This window comes from Megalops cyprinoides, chromosome 8, assembly GCF_013368585.1.
Source record: "Megalops cyprinoides isolate fMegCyp1 chromosome 8, fMegCyp1.pri, whole genome shotgun sequence".
In the NCBI taxonomy this organism is placed as follows: domain Eukaryota; kingdom Metazoa; phylum Chordata; class Actinopteri; order Elopiformes; family Megalopidae; genus Megalops; species Megalops cyprinoides.
Genome location: NC_050590.1, coordinates 20037556 through 20058282, shown reverse-complemented (window position 1 = coordinate 20058282; position 20727 = coordinate 20037556). Strand labels below are relative to the sequence as shown.

Below are 20727 nucleotides of genomic sequence, written 5' to 3'. Positions count from 1 at the left end.
GTATGTTGCATTCTAGAAGTGGTCCAGTGGCCTTGCTGGGTGTAGCTGAGCCAGATGGGTGCAGTTTCAGTTCCCAAGTATTCTAGTAAAAATTATCATTGCTGTTTTACTACGTAAAATCATGACCTCAACTGTGGTCATACAAACTGATGGATGCAATGAAGTTATATGACATTGCTTTAATATTGCGTAAATGAATATGTTGACAAGATAAATATGCCCAGGACAACTGATGTTGAAATAGAAATATGAAATACACATTTCATAGTTTCATTGTCATTATCAATTATGAGTTTCATAAACACTGAACCTGCAGACATCCTGATGACAGCTGGTCAAAAGAATGTATAGGGATGTATATTCATTTCAAAATGGTGGTTAAAAGACTTAGAAACTGAGAAAGGTGAAGTATACTGATGAGCCAAAACATTATGACCACTCACAGGTGAACTGAATAACGTTGATCATCTAAAAACAAGGGCACATGTCAAGGTATGGGTAGATTAGATGGTAAGCGAACAGTTCTCGTAGTCAACGTGTTGGATTGGATTTAGGAGTAAAGACCTGAGTGACCTTGACAAGGGCCAAATTGTTATGGGCAGATGACTGGGTCAGAGCATCTCTGAAACAGCAAGGTTTGTGGGGTGCTCCCGGTCAGCAATGGTGAGTACCTACCGACAGCGGCCCAAGGAGGGACAAACCACAAACCGGCGACAGGGTGTTGGGCGACCAAGGCTCATCAATGTGCGAGGGCAATGAAGGCTATCCCATCTGGTCCGAACCGACAGAAGGTCTACTGTGGCACAAGTCACAGAAAATTTTAATGATGATTAAGGGAGGAATGTGTCACAACACACAGTGCATCGCACCCCGCTGCATATGGGGCTGCGTAGCCGCAGACTGGTCAGAGTGCCCATGATGACCCCTGTCCACCATCAAAAGCGCCTACAATGAGCACACGAGCGTCGGAACTGGACCTTGGAGCAGTGGAAGGTTGCCTAGTCTGATGTCTAGTCTGCCTAGTCTGATGTCACGTTTTCTTTGAGATCACGTGGATGGCCGTGTATGTGTGTGCTGTTTACCTGTGGAACTGATTGCACCAGGATGCACTGTGGGTAGACGACAAGCCGGTGGGGGGAGTGTGATGCAATGTGGGCAATGTTCTGCTGGGAAACCCTGGGTCCGGCCATTCATGTGGATGTCAATTTGACACGTGCCACCTATCTAAACATCGTTGCAGATGTGGTACACCCCTTCATGGCAATGGTATTCCCTGATGGCAGTGGCCTCTTTAAGCAGGATAATGTGCCCTGCCACGCTGCACACATTATTCGGGAATGGTTTGAGGAACATGATGAAGTGTACAAGGTGTTGCCCTGGCCTCCAATTCTCCAGATCTCAATCCGATTGAGCATCTGTGGGATGTGCTGGACCGACAAGTCTGATCCACAGCGGCTCCACCTTGCAACTTACAGGCCTTGAAGGATCTGCTGCTAATGTTTTGGTGCCAGGTACCACAGGACACCTTCAGGGGTCTTGTAGAGTCAATGCCTTGGCGGGTCGGCGCTGTTTTGGCGGCACGTGGAGGACCAACAGCATATTAGGCAGGTGGTCATAATGTTTTGGCTCATCAGTGTATATGCACACTGTTGTGGTTCCCAAAACTTATTTCATTGCATAGCAAAACACAAGCAGGTAAACACATTTAAGGTCAAGTTACCTATACAACAGTGTGCAAGCACTACATGCTGATGTCCACATTCAAGGGTAGCAAATGTGACCCTGACCATAGAGCAGACATGCCATCGGGTAGACACTCAGAGGGGGAACCAGAAAGACAGCAAACTTGTCCAACTGACAGGTACATATAATCAGGTACTGTTTTTTCTTCTATTGGCCCATTTCCTGTACAACTGATTTACTTGTGTAAATTCCAAAGAATCCATCCAGTTGTTCCCTTTGATTGGCCAAAATATATACAACCGTAGAAAACAATTGGATTGATTTTTGTAAAGTTCTGTTTGTGTTGTAGTTTTATTATTTATGTATTATTTGTAAATACTTTTATTTTTGTATTGGAATGGCAGGTATGCTCCCTGTAAAGTTATGGGGCTGCTGTAGCACCCCTTTTGGCTTTTCCTACAGAAATAACCATAACCTATGGTCAGCTTCATTACAAACATTTGCTTCTGTAACCTCATTTTGGACATTAAACATGGATACAATCTCACATGACTATACAATAAACACTTAAACTTGGACAATTGGAACGTTCTTCCGTGTGGAATTCCTACTGACCTTTAGAGAAGGCTTTAGGGTGCATAAATAACTTGTTTTATTAGACGCATTTTTTTCCATTTATCTTACATTTTTTTATTCTAGTCAGAGAGAACTTGCCATAGCAATGAGAATAAAGGTTTTAATTTCACAGTGAGAAGAAATGTGCTGCCACCCATTGTTGGAACATTGTAACTACAGGGAGAAAAACATTTTCCCCTTAAGGTAAACTTGAGGAATCTTCAAAGATATGTTGCCATTAGCAGCTTTTTGGCAGGAGTCCAAAGTAATCCTTTTTTGGCTGTACAAAAGAAATCAAAAGTTCGTTGTGTACTGTGTGAAACTGCAATGCAACATCCCAGGGTACAGATGAGCATGTTGTGTGGAGCACCACCACCCAAGAGACAGCAAAACAATGTAAAGGAACAAAAAGATTCAAGAAGAAAAAAAAAACTTTAAAATACCAGTACATTACAGGCAAACACTCAAAATTCATTCCCTGTCCATTTAACAGTTTAACAAGCTCTGGGGCAGCTAAGTAATTCTCTTGCCAAAGACTGTAACACTTCAATCCTTTTACCTTAATAAATGACATCATAGGTTCCACCCAGATCAACTGCTCACTCTTCTTCCTCCTTCAAGCACAGGCAGAAAGTTCCCTTTATGATGGGACTGATTTCTTGTCAATCAATTAATGAGAGAAGGAGGTAATTTCCCTCCCCAAGAGCATGTGAAGACTGCAAGTGGCCAGGAGATGGCAGCATTTTAGCATCATCCCACCAACTCTACCTGGCCACCAGATATTTAAAAATAAAGGTTTTACCCACAGTTGTAAATGAAACATTACATACAAAATCATAACAAATAACACAAAATAAATAATTACAATATACCAGATTTATACATAATACTGTTAGTATGACAACATCTGTGTGGAAGACTCCACTATGTATTTCAGCATTTTTTTTCCTCATAATTTACCCCCGTCAACTGTTCTGGTATTCCTCTTAAAATCGGACACTTGCATTTTAAGTTCCTTTCACTGCATTGATTTTTTATTATTTTAAATACTACTGTGCCCTGTATATGCACTAGTCTACACCATGAAACAAATGGTCACAATGAAGTGCTGTCCAAAAATAGTAATACTGCACTTGCATTAAAGTGATTTCTCATATCATTAGAATGTATGGGCAGCAGAGATGTAGCTGTTAGTGCACTTAATAACTAGTGAACAGGTTCAAATCAGTGAACTAACAGTAACTCCCTTTAAATGATCGCTCCATTGTAATAAAAAAATTCTTCAAAAGGGCTGGACATGTGACAGTTTATTGTACAAGTAAATATGAGCATCAACATAGTAATAAATTACAAGATTATGTTATCAAGCACAGGCTTCATTTTGGACAATGGCAGAAGTCTGCTGAGTGCTTTTGTTTCCATCACTGTACTAACCCATCAGGATGGAACTAATAATGACACACTCATTCAATCTGTTTATTGTGGTGATGGAGGCTAGGAAATGTCACATGAGACTTCTCAGGCTTAACAATTCTTGTCTTAAATTGTCAAAATGAAAGCAATTGAATATCTATCAATGGTGTCAACAAGTGAAACCCAGGCTATGTGATTCATTGCAGCTTTTTCAATCAGGTAGGATATGGATAACTCAAGTACGTTCAAAACTTTGTTATGAAATGGAATACATTACATTAGACTGGTGACTAATGGTCTCGCCTATATGCACACCTGAATGATTTTTTTTTTTCTGAAATGGTGGTTCACCCTTGTTGGTAACCAAACAAAAGCTACTGTGGTTATTCATCTAAACATTGCAATTTTTAATAAAGATTCAAATGAGACTTGATAAACCACTGTGACAATTCATTTCACAGCTTAAATGTACCCCATCATAGAAAAAAATGCATAATTTGGATTTACCAGGGAAATACAATATCTATGCAACACCTTTATTATATACAGGTAGACTGAAAGGTGCCGACTATTTTACCAGAAAGGATTCGATACATGATGATCATGTTAAATATACAGGTGGTAATCTGCACTTTGGAGTAGTATCCAGGGTGGTATGACAAGGTAGACCAATATGTGTGCGGCTCAGATCACAGGTCAAATAAGTCTACAGAGGTCCCGCCTCAGTATCCCTGGCCACTGGGAAAGCAGACTACAGAAATAATGCTGTATTGCTCAGATTTTGAAGAACGTTTTATTTAACGTTTTATTTATTTATTTTTATTTAGTTCAAAATTTTTTTCACAGAAGTAATACCTACAGCTTTCAAACCTTCACTTGTTTCAGTCTGATGTTTCTTCAGTGCAGGAACCAATGCTTTCAGACACCTGGATTGAGGGCAGATACAGCCTATGAAATTATTTCTTCTAATGTGCTCACAGCAACTTCTGTGGTGGCAGCTGATACAAAGCTTAAAGGGCCTTAAATCACCTTCAATTTATACATGGCTGTAGTTTTCTGCATTTTAAATACAAAGGCAGTTAAAAAAAGAGTAAAAATCTACAAAGAAAATGAGATGGTAGAAATGAAGCACAAATAAAGGTACAGCACCTATTCTCACCTCTCTGAGTCTGAGTCTGAGGCAACACTTCTGCATTTATGGTTAGTTAATTTAACTCTGTAAATACTAAGAAAAAAAAAAAATACACAGCTGTAAAAGTAGTGAGGCTTTTTTATTTGATCTGGATTACCAATGGGAAGGATAGGATTTCGAGGGGGATCATTTCTCCTGGCAAATCCAAACCACAACCACACCCTTCTCCTGTGCAACGTTTTTCTTCAAGTGTTACTACTGGTGGGCACACTGCACCCCAGGGCCATGGTGGCCACTCTCCTCATCTGAGCTGTCGTTGTATGCCTCACGCCTGTGTCCTCCAGATGAGCCCTGGCTCATGTCATAGTCTTGGAGGTCCACCTCTTCTGCGTCTCCAGACACAATTGGGGGCTCTGCTCGGGCAGGAAGTAGGTCCTCCAGCTCCTGGAGTCAAAATAATAATACCACATGTTAGCATATACACCGGAAAAGCTTTCTCACCATCTTCACAGATATCAGGACATGTCCCAGCCTTCTCTGAGCCAATAACTTCTCTCTTGTTAGAATTATGTGGTTGATGCATGCAGTGTTAAGTACCCTGAGCAGAATGCAAAACTGGAAGATTATTGTTCTCCTGACTGAGTGACCTGTGCTTATGCAGATGCCTTTAAACTTATATCTTCACCACAAATTTGTGTAATTACCCATTGAAACAGCTGACTTTTTAAATCATCACTATTACACCTTGAAACCTTTTTTTGCCTATTTGACACTGGGTTTTGAGGTTTCATTTTCACTTTCATTTTTTCCTACAGAGAGTAACACAGATCCAGCTGGCACCTTCTCCAGTTTACTAACCTCTACTGTCTTGATTTTTTTTCTCTCAAGGAGTGCTCTGGGTGTCTACACATCCAAGACGCTACTGCCACCACTACACAAGATGTGCATGGACATTATAATACTAGGTTTTTAATAAGACTACAACTCCTGTGCTCTTTTCACAGTCTATTTGCATTTGATTGATTGATTGATTGGATGATTGATTAGGTTTGCTTTATCACTTACCGAGAGTTTCTCTGGGCTAATCCAATTGCTATCTGGGAATTGCACATCAAATTTAATATACAAGTCACCCTTTTCGAAAGGGTTACGATACTGTGGCATCCCCTCACCTCGCACTACCCTGATTGAACCTGCAGAAACAAAGCATTGAAAAAACAAATTCAGTTCAACATCATAATGCTAATTAAGACATGTACAACTAATAAATCCAAACAAAACATATAGAGGAATTTGGCTCACTGCACAAACCTGGCTCAATGACTTTGCCAGGAGGATATTTCACAACAATTTGTCTGCCATCTAAGTGTTTTAATGTGAACTGGAACCCACAGAGCGCTTCAACAAGACCAATTTTGTGGGTCATGTGCAGGTCATTGGCCTCTCTTCTGAATGTCTGTGGGAAAGAGAAATAACACCTTTATTTACCTGTAGAATCCAGAGAGTAACTAACAAATGGTATACCTATTAAGTATTCAAAATGTATCATTTTCATAGGGTATTTAATTACTGTAACATGTTTAACTCAAAAGGCCAGGGCTGTCTTAACTATGACTCAAGTCATACTGTACTGTTGCAATACATAAAATAGTCTGAATTTCAGGAAATAAGTCCAATAAGGGGGTGGGGACATTTTGCTCGTCATCAAGATTTCACTGATGCCCCTCACATCAGCCTACACTCCAACTGAATACCAGGTGTCACCAGCATGTGTTTAGTTATTTTAAGGAAGATATTCACAAGAACAATCTGGAGGTGACAAGGAAAGCCTATTCCCACAGCTCAGCCTAAGAATATGGACACACAATGTCTCATTCTGCACAATGGATATCACTCAATGCAGCCATTCCTGCCACTTAGTTCAGTGGCAGTGAAAAATGTAACATTTTCATTTAATACGCTATTGGGAAGTTATGGAACATCTAGGTACACTGCCTGCTTAATATACCTTTATTTTGGAAAAAAGGTTTTAATTGCAGTGGGTTCAGAGGGTAACTGAAAGGGAATTTGACAGCACACAATTATGCTGGCTTGTGAGAAAGCGCTCTCCCAGCCATAAATGTGTTGACTTCCCTTTCTCCTCTAGGTAGAACACTTTTCACTGTTGTCTGCCAAAACTCACCACTTGATATCAGTGAATAAAATTTATCCATAGAGTGGACATTAAATTACATTACTGGCATTTAGCAGATGCTGTTATCTAGATATTTTTTACATGTTATCCATTCATACAGGTGGATATTTACAAGGGCTGCCCCCAACCAAAGATTTTCCTAGTCACCTAGTAGTCGTTAGTTCAAGCCATTAGTCGACTAGTCGTCGCACTTTATGACATTTAATAAATTATTTAATTATTTAAACATATTTTTTGGGGGGCATCAGAAAATGGTTTGAGTTCCAGGGCTGAGGAAGAATGTTATAAGTAACATTGTTAACACTGTGCTACGTTACAGAGAAATACAAAACCGTAGTAATGAGCCTTTAAAATATAAATTTTACAAGCAAACGCACAAAGTGAGCCGCCGGTTAATGACAATGCTAACGGCAAAAGCAGTAATGATTCTGAATGTGTCTGAACAGCCAGCAAGGAGACTGAACATTTTGTTAATTTATTTCAACACAGTATAACATAAAACAACTTATGAACTTGTAACACCAACACAATGACTTATAAAACAAATGATAGCCTAAATAAATAACAGAACATGAAGTTAAACATGCAGTAAGCGAGGTAATTTAGCTTCCCCAGTCCACACAAACACTTGGATAAGCCTAATAGCGCATATGACAATATTAATTGTCCATTGTCAATTAACTGGCCATTAATTATTTAGCATAATGGAATAACCCTTTTCACACGTACGGTCACACCGGTGTGATTAGCTGTTTAGCGCGTATGCTAAAGCCAGTCCGATTAGAAACCTAGATTGGAAAAAATTTGTAGCTAATTTTAGCTTTAAAGAAACAGTGATTTAACGTTAAAAATATAGCAAATGCTAACTGTACACTATGAGAAGCTTAATAACGCTAATGAAAACATAACGAATCATGGTAACAGCACGCTACATTGAATAAAAATAAGTCACGTATGAAAGGGATAATAACATTAGGCTACTTAGGGGAGAGCCGGGATGGAAGTAACACTTTTCAGATAAACATAATTTTAAAAGATAACATAACAGACAGAACCTAATTTTCCTTGTGATCAACAACTCACAAGTGTGTTCTATCAATACCAAGGTGCTATTTTTTACAAATGTGGAATGACTTCGGTATAATAATATAATAAGTATAGTTGTTATTGTAGAGGGATGAAAGAAACAACTGTTACAATCGTCCCGACAATGGCTCCTGACAGTTAAACCTGACTTGCTTCTAAACTGAGAAACTCTGACATGGTAAACTTGGATGTGTTAAAGTACTAATTAATCTGTCAAATGATCATGACTATGACACATGAAACAATAGACACAACTTGTCATGGTATGACTCCGTGAAAGTATGATGTATCCACGCGATTTTTTCGGGAAGTGTTACATGCTGTACATACTGACGCAGTCGGGCATATCAGACTTGTATGGGCTCAGAGAAAATCACCGTGTTACTTTTGTCCTGTGTTAGTTTTGTACCGGCTCTCCCCTACATGTGTCAGATGATAAGTCATGTTTGAGGTCGACGAATGATAGGCGAATCTTTGCATGCAGAGTTTGCATGTCACCTTATTGGGGTTGTCCTTTACACGCTTGAAATGATCTCAAACTTTGGATGATTTCCTGCCCGACAGTCTAATAACGTTTCAACAACAAGGCGCAGCTCCCGAATGGAGTTTGAGGGTTTTTTTTTCTGCGACTAACTGACTACTGAAAACTTGGTCGACTAAGACTCTTCTCATCGATTAGTCGGCTATTAGGGGGCAGCCCTAATATTTACTGGAAATTCTGGGTTAAGTACCTGGCCCAATGGTACAGCAGCAGTTCCCAGCAGGGAATCAAACCAACCATCTTTTTTTTTTGACAAGCCCTGCTGCTTATCACTATGCTACACACATTTCCCATCACATCCATTACTACCTGGTCAAGTTTAACACGTATTAACACACGTCATCCAAGGACAACTCGTAACTGCAATAACAAACCAACCTGATACTCAGTGGCATCTCCACATTTCCCCCTAAGATTTCTGATTGTCATGTTATTTGCAAGAAACACTGTTATGGTCAGAATGGCATCAATCTGACTTGTTCAGACCTGGAACTAAAGTGTATGCTTCAGCTCCAGCTGCATTTAGTCAGGCAATGTTGACATTACCATGATTCACAGGTCAGTATAATATTTATCATCTAGGTTCAAACAAATAAGGTTGAATTTGTTGCTGTGCTTTTGGCTTAATTCAGTGCAGTGTGGCACAATACAGTCCTCAATACTGTACATCTTGGTTGCCATAACTTCCTTGGTAACAATCTCAGGAATCAACACATGCTCACACACACATCTGAACATGTTAATTTCTGATGTCAAAGTCCCCACAGCCAACTTTTTAAGCAGGACAGATTTTTATTTTAAACATTTTGGCCTAATATATACAAATTTCTACATGAAAACTGAGTATTGCATCAAAATCTGACTCAGTCAGTTCCAACATTCCAACAAAAACGGAGAAAAGCTGGACTATGGACTTAAAAGATGCTTGTCCATACCTCGTGCTCCTTCTCTTGCAGTACAAGAACGATGTCACCAGGCTCAACGCCAGGTGCCTGGTCTGCCTCCCCTCCGAAGGTGATCTTCTGACCATGCTTCATGCCTTTGTCCACATGAACCTCCAGGATTTTCACCTCTTTCACCACCTTTTTACCTTCACACTTTTTGCAGCGGTCTTTTTCATTAATTACTTCACCTACAAATAACACAAAACTGCAATCAATTTAATACATCACACAGAAGTAATAACTGATCAATAACAGAGAATACGTCTAATCAATTCTCAGTCCCAGTCTCAGTCCCCTCCTGTACTTTGCAGAATGGGTGAAGATTTCAATGAACAAGCTTACCTTCCCCATTACAATCAGTGCAAACTGACTGCATCTGTTGCACCATTCCTGGACCCAGCTGTCTGATCATGATGCGCATTCCACGGCCCCTGCAGGCCGCACATTTCTGAACAGCTCCTGCCTTCCCACCCTGACTGCGGGACAGAGGAATGGAGTACTTAATGCTACTCACTTATTACACTGGCCATGAGGCAGTTCCATTAATCACTCTATAAACAAAACAGTCAACTGGTTGTGGCTGTTGTGTAGAAAAGTTACATATCAATTTCTTAAAGTATAGTTGGCAACCTCCACAGGTCTATCTAGCTAACTGATAAACCTAGGCAGCTACCAAGCTAACTTCATGGCCTAGCTAGTGACAGGATTTTAAGTAATATAAAGGAAATCTGAGACAGAATACAACTGATAAGTGAAATTTTAAAATCTGCTTTTGCCATCCCACAAGAAAAAAATCCTGCCACACAGTTACTCCCTGCTGCTGCGTGCCATTCCATAACCAGCTCAATCAACCCTAAACACTTTATCAGTGTTTAAAGGCATGATTGATATAAAACATGCAATGAAACTTTTCAAAATTATTGACAAAGAGTCTCGATTAAATAATTTGAGAAAGTTGAAAGCATCTCTTCTAGTTTTGTTAATTTCAAGAATGTTAAATCGTTAATTTTGTTCTTCACAATCCAAGGACATTTGAGTATTTACAAGGAGCATGGGAACCTTGCTAGCATGGCATTATCATGTGAAAGACAAGTACACTGAAGTGAGTTGTTTGAACTGAGAGGAACAACATGACACAACACAGTATTCCTCAGCAGTAAATGACTAATGGAGCAACATGTCCAGACCATGCACAAGTCAACTGGTAACAGAAAGAATAAAGCTACATTGCTGTTCCCATGTTGGAGAATATGTCACATGCTGTAAACTCCTAAACAGTGTATTTGTGTTCTCTTACCCATTACAGGTACTACACAGTACATTCTTGCTCAGTTGTAACTTTGTTGTTTTTCCATTGTACAAGTCTTCAAGAGATACCCTGTTGGGAGGCAGATGTCTTTAGCAAATGTGGAACATCACATTAGGTTATCAAGCATCAATGTAGAACATGTTACTGCAACCAGTATGTTATGCTCTCTTGAGACCCCATAATTAAAACACATGAAACTCAATCTATCAGCTAAAAGGCAAAATGAAAGTCAATTTCATTTTGCTCTGTTAACTGCACACCTGGTAGCATCCACATTTCACACACAGAGTAACTTTCTGAAAATATGGAACGTTCACTGAAATATATGCTGGCCTGTAGCTTAATACACAAGGTTGATCTTGCACTGAACTTTTCTATACTTTATGCCCAGATCTTTCTGCCAAGCCCTCTAAATCAATGCAGAAAACAACCAAAATTAGGAGCAGAGGAGACAGCCAAATCTCAGCACTTCACTCACTTGAGAGGATGAACCATGTCCTCTCCTCTTCGTCTCCCGCCATTTCGGCTCCTGCCCTGTCCTCCCATGAATCCAAAAAGCCCTCCACCGAAAATGTGTGAAAAGATGTCTTCCATCCCCGCTCCACCTCCACCACCTTCCCGAAGCCCCTGCTCCCCATAGCGGTCATACAGTTCCTTCTTCTCTGGGTTGGTCAGTACTTCATAGGCAAAGCTGATTTCCTTGAACTAAGATTAAGAGAAGAGAAGTTACAGACTTTTAACCAAAGAATTCAATTCTCTTCTTTATGCAAAGCCTTCATAATACATTCACACTGTATAAGACTGGATACCCCCTGAAACTGTTGTACAATAAAATAATTCATGGTGCTGAAACTGGTACTCTACAAAGTGGATATGAGAAATTAGGATAGCAGGTATGTCATTTGCCAAACAACAAATTAGTGGGGCACACCATAATGAAATGAACCCTTTTGTAGGGTGCTCAGCAGAAATAACTGCAATTTCTCTTAAGATGTGACTCATTGAATATTTACTTCTGTACAATGTAACTTGATTTTAACACAAAGAAATTCAATACTGCACATTTTAGGACATATATCTGTCTGCATGATGTCCACTGGAATCACAGGCTACACTGTTAAAGGCGGCCACTTAGCTTGCACAACCAAACAAAGGCAACATTCTTCTGTTTAATCTATGCTACCCACCCTACATTTCAGTTAACAAGTTTGTTAGATCAAACTGAGCTGACACATCAAAATGATTTTCATGCAGCTGTTTGACTTTTTGAATACTAACATTTTACCATCTGACTTCAACCAAAGCTGTGGACATTCACGGTCAGGCTACTAGTCTAACTTTTGCTCTCTTGAGTGGACACCAAATGAATACCTAGCAAACAGCAATTGAATGATTATGCAAATACAAGCCACATTGAAAAAAACAAGTTATGTTTTTAAAGTGTATGTTGTGATAGCTACATAGACCTACAGTCCTGCTTAATCACATAAATGTAGACTTTAGCTATAAGTTGTGTAGCTAGAAGATTGGCTGGATAATGTTATATGTCACTAGCTAGCCAGGTTAGCAACATAACACACATTTCCGTGTCTATATTTCCTCGCTACCTGCATTCAAAATTTAGAACTTGAGTCCCATTTGCATAGTAGCTTCCAGGCTATCATAAACAGTCCTAATTTCTTTAAATGTTTTGCTATATTACAAATCTGGAATACTGAAAATCTTCTGTGCCAGCCCAGAGGACTACCACTTAAAATAATGATTTTTTTCACCCCTGTCATCATTGTGAGTCCCATCTGCCTATCACTCATTTCAGTCATTGTTTACAGATATCTGTGTACATTTGCTGGATTTGGTATTTCTAAGTTAATTTGTATATCCTTTAAAAACATAAGGTACACTACTAAAGGATGTCTGTAATTAATACAATTTCACCACACAAAGACATTAAGTTACATTAATGTCAGCACATATACATTTGCAAAAATACATCTGCCACTGTTTTGCTGTCTCTACCAAATGCTTTCAGCATACACACATCAAATTACTTACAGGTACAAATAATGGTTTCTTACAAAAATAGCTAAGCTGAAATCCCACTTATAACAAATTACAGCCCACTTATGGCAAATTTGCTCACACTACTTCACACCAGACACACTATTCCAAACAAATGCTATCCAGTCTTCACTATACTCTCTAAGAACCTGGCAATATATAGAGACTATGTTCTATAGCTGTGGGTAATATGGTGTGTAACTTGGCATGAAAGCTTTTTTTGTGTGTGTTCTTACATGGTTTGTACATGTGAGTAACTTGACTTTTTTGTACACAGCACAAGATCTTTGGAGGAAATTACCAAGCAAAGCATGCATCTCACCTTGTCGCCAGCATTAGGATTCTTATCAGGGTGGTATTCTTTTGCTAGTTTGCGGTATGCCTGAAACAACAACAGAAAAATAAATAAATAAATAAACTTAAATGTTTGCGTTGAAATGCCAGACCTGCGCTGAAACGTTTGAAAACATTTACATCTGGGAGATGTAAGCCCTGGTGTAAACATTATGCGCTTTATGAAAACATGGCCAGCTAGCTCGCTAAAAAATATTAAGGATATCATCATCATCATCATCCTAGGACAAATAAGACCTTGAAGCTGCAGAGCTGCATACTATCCAAAACAAACACAAACGGTAATGATCGCGGAGCATTTGTTCAATGTCAACCAATGACCTACATCGTTCACCACATTCTTTAACGTACAAATTATCTTCGAGGAAAGAGTTATCAGACAGAAATTTTAACTTCACCTCGCACACCAAATTTAACCACAAAACGTGATATTCATTTCACGGTATGTACAAAACCTCAAGTTACGTAACTAAATGAGCAAGCAAACACAGTCAAGCAACGGTGCCTTCTACTGATTACAGAACTAGGTTAACGTGAATGCCCGTACTGGCTAACTGAAATACCAAGATGTACGTCGCTCATTAGCTAGCTAACTAGCTAGGTATATAATTTATGTTTGGCTACGGCTAGCTAGGATGAGGGCTGTCTCACCATTCCATAAGCTTTACATTTTATTCTCTTCACCTGGACATGTCTTAAAAAGTGCATTTTAAACACTGAAACATGTTCACGTCCCAGGCAAGTCTTTCCGAGGTCACGACGAACCATGGACTTTTAAAATCAGATAAAGTTATAAAGGTGACAGCCAAGAGATACTCAAAGTTAACTAGAACACAGTTTATTAAGTGGCTTCATTTAGCCGCATCTAACTAACCCTAATAGTAACCTGTCGTTCGCTAATGTTAGTTTAGGCCTTTGACATTTCCATTCCCTGACAAATAACGTTAGACATCCACAACTAGCAAGGTACTTGCGTGTACGTAAATGAAAACTGACATGTTCTAGCACGTCTTCTGCACGGTCGCTTGCATAAAAGTAACTTGCAGATGCTAGCATGCAACGAACCGGCCATAGTTATCCATGTTTCCCATAACAACAACGTGTAGCTAACGTTAGCTGACTAGCTAAGAAAACTATCAATTCGAAGCGCTGCCTTGTTGTCAATTTGATTATTACAAAGCGAAAACCAAAGTCGTAACACAAATGGTACTTATTTACAGAAGAAGAGTCGTTAGGACCAACACATTGGCAAGGTCGGATTCTGTATTTTTTTTCACCGGGGCCCTGCTACCCACATCTCTTATCCAGCTAGTTTGCTAACGTTTGCTAGGTAATCCTTCGCTTCCTGATTCCAGAATAATGGCAAGGCAGCGTGTGTCGCAAGGGTTACTCCTGCGACAAGTTAACGTTCTAGATATTAAAACACGGGCCTCAAGGAACATAAGACTTTACCTTTTTCAGCTCGTTCTCAGAGGCATTAGGGGACACCCCGAGGATGTCGTACAGTTTAGTGTCAGCGACGTTCGCCATGGTGGAGCTCGGAGAGGGACCTTCTACAGGGGAAGCAAAGAAGAGAAAGAGGAATCAGCCGGAAACGTCACACGTACTGCGCACTTCACCCAGGGCAAGGCTGCGTCCCAATCTAAACGAGGGAGGGAAGTGTTACACCCTTCCCCTTACATTCATTTAGCAGACACTCTTATCCAGGGCGACTTCAATCACAAGAGAACAGAAATGAAGCCATTCAAGTTTAATGAGCAACAGCGCCAAACCAGGCTAACACTCCCAGACCAGTGAGTGTGACCACAACACCATTCTAGTATTACTACAAGTTAACTTGTACTAACCTGACTAGACAGCCTAGAAACTAAGGGAAGCCACGTACACACAATACCATACATCACAGTCACTACATCACAGTATCTATAACACACTGCAATACTACACGTAAATTAAACTGCAAGTAATGCAACTAGCAGGTGTTAGAGGGTACAGATTGAGGAGGAACCGAGATGCAGTTGGAAGCGTGGGTCTTCAGTCTGTGTCAGAAGATGGCCAGTGATTCCGATGTCCTGACCCCCGTGGGAAGTTCAATCCACCACTGAAGGACTGGTACAGACAGGCTTTGTGCCTGAGAGGAGTGACCTCATTGGGATGGGACAGTCAGTTCCATAGTTGCAGAGCACAGTGATCTGAGCAGTACATACGGTTTGATGACTGTATGTATAAGGGGGCTGTCCAATTCACTGTCCTGTATGCCAGCACCAAGGTTGTGTATTTGAGGTGAGAGATAACAGGAAGCCAGTGAAGTGAGGTGAGGAGGGGTGTGACTGGACTACATTTAGGGAGATTGTAGACAAGTCATGCAGCTGGTTGTATGTGGACAGGTTTGTACAAATATTTTTTTATTACAACTTTTATTTGGAAAGCTGTAAGATACACGTTTCGGTGCCTGGATTCCAGGTGTTTCTGCGAATTGCAGCGATCCGTTTGCTCCTTTTTTCTTTAGCTTTCGGCAGTCTGTAAAAAGATAGCTCCGACTTCTTGTTGAATCTATTTGTACAGTCAATCGCACAACAGCTCTTTCCCATTTTAGATGTGTTTTTGTGTGTGTGTTTTCGCAGCATCAAAGCTGAACGCGAAGGCTGTCACTCAGTGGGTGTAACTCGCTGTGACCCCGCCTCCTGTGACGTCACGTGCATAACCTGTATTCTGGATTAGTTGCAGGGGTTTGGTGGTACAGGCAGGATAGCAAGCAACGAGAGAGTAACAGTAGTCCAGGTGGGAGAGGACCACAAGAATAACATAAGAATAAAAGAGTAAAATGGCCACTTGTGGTGTGGCAATATGAAGTTGCGTAGTGAATTATGTGTTTTCAGATGAGGTTAGATAACACCCAAACAAATGTCTGTAAGGACTCAGAACTCAAGGTGACTGTGGCTATTGCTACAAGAAACAAAGAGGCGGGGTCTAGTTTCAGGTGCTGTATAGTTACTGAGTGAATAGTAAATGACTATATGCCACCAACACATAATTTGGTGTATGGCATATTTGCCATCTCAATGAATGTAGGAGTTAGATAGGACATAACCTAACAACCAGAGCTAGTTATTTACTCCCTTAATTAACCGGGTTTAAACCCGACAGTACTGAATGCTGCTTACTTATTTAGTTATGGTGAATCATGTTATAATACTTATTTAAATTCTTATACTATGCAATTTACAATTGGATTAGAAGCAAGGAAATAAAGGAAAGTAAAAACACGTGTTTATATATTGTGTGACTGATATGGTGGTTTGACTAGACATGAATGGTCTACCAAAATAAATGCATAAAATAAACATATTGCTGATGTCTTTTTATTGGTAAAAAAAGCAAATACTTGTGATATCCTGAGTGGTTTACTTGTGGCCACCACCAGATGGAGGCAAACATCTACATAGCAATTCTGCAAAAACATTTGGGATATTAATTTAAGAACTCAAAATCTCATTCTTCATTCTTTTCATCTTCTTCAAGATGAACAAATGTTTCAATATACAGTAAAAATAAAAAACAACAATTTAAAGTGAAAAATAATCAGCTATCATTATTCATTTGAATAATACTTCAAATTAGTGAGTACAAAAGGGACAAATCTGTCAATCTTTTTTGACTCATAGGTTTATGGGGTTATTAGATATTTGGTTCAGTCATAAAATGAAATGAAGCTATGAACTGGAAGGTCTGACTGGCTTTGTGTAGGTAAAAAAAATCAAATATTTTTGCAGCATGCAAATATGCACATTCACTATAATATGTAATAAGAACCATTTTTTTACAATTCATGTGTACACAGAGAAATAAATGGTATGAGATAATGTTGCTGTGTGCATTTTTTATGATGGATTTGCAACCAAGGGATTCTGGGCAGAATGCAACTGCTCTTTTTTTGTCTAAGAACCTAAACAGCACAAGCAGTTAATGGATGAAACAGGGTTTTGTTGTCAACAAATGCAAATTGTGGCTAAACATGAAGTTTGTGCCTAGCTGCAATATAGTATGTTCATCAGCATCTTACATTATGAGAAAGTGGGAATTTGACACATTGACATCTGTGTAATTTTGTTATAATCGTGCTATTCTCATTCTTATTAACAATATTTTCTGTGCAGTACTATGAAAGGCTATAAAAAATTGTGGCTTATTTCAAAAGAGATTTTCAGGCAATTGTGGTCTCAAGTAGGCTGCTGTGCATATTAACAACTGTGTATTTCATCAAAGTTTCAGTAGTGCATGCACATTTCTTCTATAACAGAATTGATGACTGACAGCAACTGCAGCTTACCATAACGCCATCATTCATAAAGCCTTCACTCTGTTGAAATCCAATACATAAGATGACTGATTAAACATACCAAAATATTGTTTGCTTTGATAAATTGATTATATATTTTGGACAGCTACATTTGAAAAATGAAGCATAAAAACTTGCCACTACTGGTTTTCTTGCAGGCGTTGTAAACCCTGTAATTGCAACCAGCAATTTTGTGAACGTTTTTTTTCTCTAACATATGGTGAGCAATTTGTGAATGTTAAATTAAGGCAATTGATCACTGCTAATGTCCTAGGTCTTAAAGTGTTCCTTTGTCTAAAATATTAAGATATAAACAAAATGCAATGACCCATCTATTTGTTGTATTAGAATGTTACATATCATTTTGGTTCACAAATGAAACAAAGCCACATCAAATTTTGAGAAATCTCATACATAGAGGAAGTGGATCACTGAAGGTAAAGGAGGTAAGAGGAGCATCATAATTAACATTTATATTACTACATTACTAGGGCACTAAACAAATGTTACTGTGAAAACATATTCATCAAGAAAACATGATGAACAGGAACATCCACACTGCCAGCACTGGACAATGCAGCATAACATTCAATGGGGACAGTTACTGTTTGGGTGGTGGGGGAGGGGGGGGGGGGGGTTAGAATGTGAAGTAAACAACATTGACAACAACTGTTATAACAACAACAACAACAATAATAATAATAATAATAATAATAATAATAATAATAATGGGTATAATTGTATAGTAACTATAACAAAAATTCTAAGTAGACTAATCAAAATCTGGTAGGTGTGCTGTGCTGTGATCATGGTTATTGTTTTCTGACAGGATCTCAAAAAAAGATATTTTAGGGGTCTGATGTTACTTTTTATGATATGCCATACTTGACATGAAATTCAACTTCTTTTTTAAATACCACCTGTGAAGAAGGAAAGGGATGCAACACTCCCCTTAAGAAAGGGTGAATCATGGTGCAAAGGCATTTCAGTGAGCTCAAAATGAGGTTTCAGTTACTCAACCAGTAGAGAGTCTCCTCTTCACCCTTGAGCAATATATATGCATTACACAAGCTTATTGCTTGACAGCATCTGCCTGGAGAAGGGCACTCTGATGTTCCTGATGCGGGTGAAGAACATGATGGCACCTCTGACAGTGATGAAGATGACGATAAAGTCCTACAGCTAGGGGCATCAATGGTAGTGGCTCTGGAGGGGCGTTTGTCTGACAGATACTTACATAAATTCTTTATGGGCAAAATTACATTTTCTGTTAACACATCCGGTTTTGTAATTACTATCCATTGTATGTAGCCCACAATTCTTCTCAATGGATGCTATAACAACCTATCACAACCCTATTTCTCTCCCTTATTTAGGTGGCTAAAACAGATGTACTGCTTTTGAAGCAAGATAAAGAAAATCCTTTTTGTATCTTTTTATATGATACCTTTTTGTATGATAGGTTAAATATTTTGTTGACATTGTATTAACCATTACAACATAACCAACATATAGTTTAATCTTAGGAACGTAGTATTTAAATATATTTTTTATATTTTATATTTAAACACTGCTGGGTTAGATAGACACATTGCCTGTTTTTTGTTATCACTGCATCTTGGTGAAGAGAGCAGAAAGTATACAATTATATTTTTGGTAATTAAGTAAAGATAATTTTTTCCTTGTGTAAGGTGATTATGACCACCATACCCTTGGCTTGAGCACAAATGCTGAAAATGGATGTAAAGGAGATAGCTATCCAAAACTGATTGTGTGTTATGTGAGTGAAAAAACTATTATAGCCAAGGTGAATTTACTGACTCACCCGACTCTCTGAATCCCCTTGTGGGCCAGCTATCTTCAGGGCTCTACAGCCACAAGCTACAGCGGTGGTTCGTTCAGTTTAGTTTTATTTTTATTTGAAAACACTGGCACTAAGGCAATAGTCTAAATTGGCTTTCAGGGAGCTGACGAGGGGCAGTGACTCCAAAATTCAGATTATCCAGTTCCCAGAAAAAAAATGAACAACATCATAAAAACAACCTGGTGCTTAGGTCATCGTATGCTTAAACAAACACTAGCTACTGGCTACCGGTGAAAGCAAATTTTTTCCAAGGTTGTTTAGCCTGCCTCTTGCTGCTTATTGACGTCAGCAGCAGGTTCCAGATAAAAGGAACAAAACAAAAAACCTGTATATGTGTAATGTGTTGTGCCTCATCCTGACAGTGACTATACGCTAGTGAAAGAATTAGGGGCCATAATTTGAGATTGTGATGGCATGAGAGGTGATATGACCAGAGTGTCTATTCCTTGCTTTTGCAATTAGTCATGCATGGTATTTGACCCCTTCAGCTAAGACAAGGGAACATCAGGATTTTAAAAGGGAAGCATCATGATCAAGACAACATATTGTTATCGTTTAAGCTCTGAAGGCCCCTCTCAAGTTTATATGGGTTATATAAGATGACATAAAAGTAATTTGACTAGTTAACTAGAAGAGGTATCAGAGCCTCAGCAGACTATTGGTTAATCTGTTATTTGGATTCATTGTTTTGTCGAATGGGCACACTGTGCCACTATGTAATTGAACTCTGAGCAGATCCCCTCTGGGTTATTTCAAAAGAGTGACTGCTTTGTATTTTATCATGGTGTGAGTTTGCCTTATTTTGTCCATACCTATTAATTTCCCATTCGTTATGCTTTCCCCTCAATATTATGCATTCATCTACGCTATTTCACCGCCTGATAGCCCTGCTGTGCAAAATGATTCTTGCTGAACCACCCGTGTGTCAGACCTGTGTGGTCACAGCTATATTGTAAACTGAGATAATGTACGCACAAAGCTTGAGCAATTAAAAGCAATGGGCTAAACACCCGTGGAGTCAGCACACAGTAAGCATTAAAGCAAATCAAATTCGTGGTGATTTTATTCTAATCATGATTAGCTGTGAAAATAAGTGACAAGTGGGTAACAATGTGGTGATAATACAAAGAAACATCCATTCAAATATTACAGGTGCTGAGAATGAGGATACAATATAGGAGAGAAAAAGTGTCCA

The 20727-nt window shown here is 39.1% G+C and overlaps 1 protein-coding gene across 4 annotated transcripts; it reads right to left on the bottom strand.

The window, feature by feature from the left end:
- Positions 1 to 3263: 3263 nt before the first annotated feature.
- LOC118782258 (dnaJ homolog subfamily A member 2-like) lies at positions 3264 to 15446 on the bottom strand. 4 transcript variants are annotated; one of them, XM_036535565.1, is made up of 10 exons: positions 15323 to 15446; positions 14782 to 14882; positions 13298 to 13357; positions 11396 to 11622; positions 10906 to 10986; positions 9951 to 10084; positions 9600 to 9796; positions 6155 to 6299; positions 5909 to 6036; positions 3264 to 5287 (listed from the first exon to the last, which is right to left on the bottom strand). In XM_036535565.1, the coding sequence occupies exons 2-10, from the start codon at positions 14857 to 14859 to the stop codon at positions 5099 to 5101; spliced, it is 1239 nt and encodes a 412-aa protein (XP_036391458.1). In that variant the 5' UTR covers positions 14860 to 14882; positions 15323 to 15446; the 3' UTR covers positions 3264 to 5098. The 4 variants fall into 4 exon arrangements, with proteins under 4 accessions (XP_036391458.1, XP_036391457.1, XP_036391459.1 ...); XM_036535564.1 differs by having other exon boundaries at positions 15338 to 15446; XM_036535566.1 differs by lacking the exon at positions 15323 to 15446 and adding an exon at positions 15177 to 15195.
- Positions 15447 to 20727: the final 5281 nt, after the last annotated feature.

Excerpts from the sequence above, each read along its gene's own strand:
- LOC118782258 (XM_036535565.1), bottom strand. The coding sequence starts at position 14,859 with ATGGCGAACGTCGCTGACACTAAACTGTACGACATCCTCGGGGTGTCC. Across the intron at positions 9,797-9,950 it reads CACTGATTGTAATGGGGAAG|GTGAAGTAATTAATGAAAAA; the intron begins GTAAGCTTGTTC and ends TGTTATTTGTAG. Across the intron at positions 6,300-9,599 it reads TGCAAGAGAAGGAGCACGAG|ACATTCAGAAGAGAGGCCAA; the intron begins GTATGGACAAGC and ends TCTTTCCCACAG.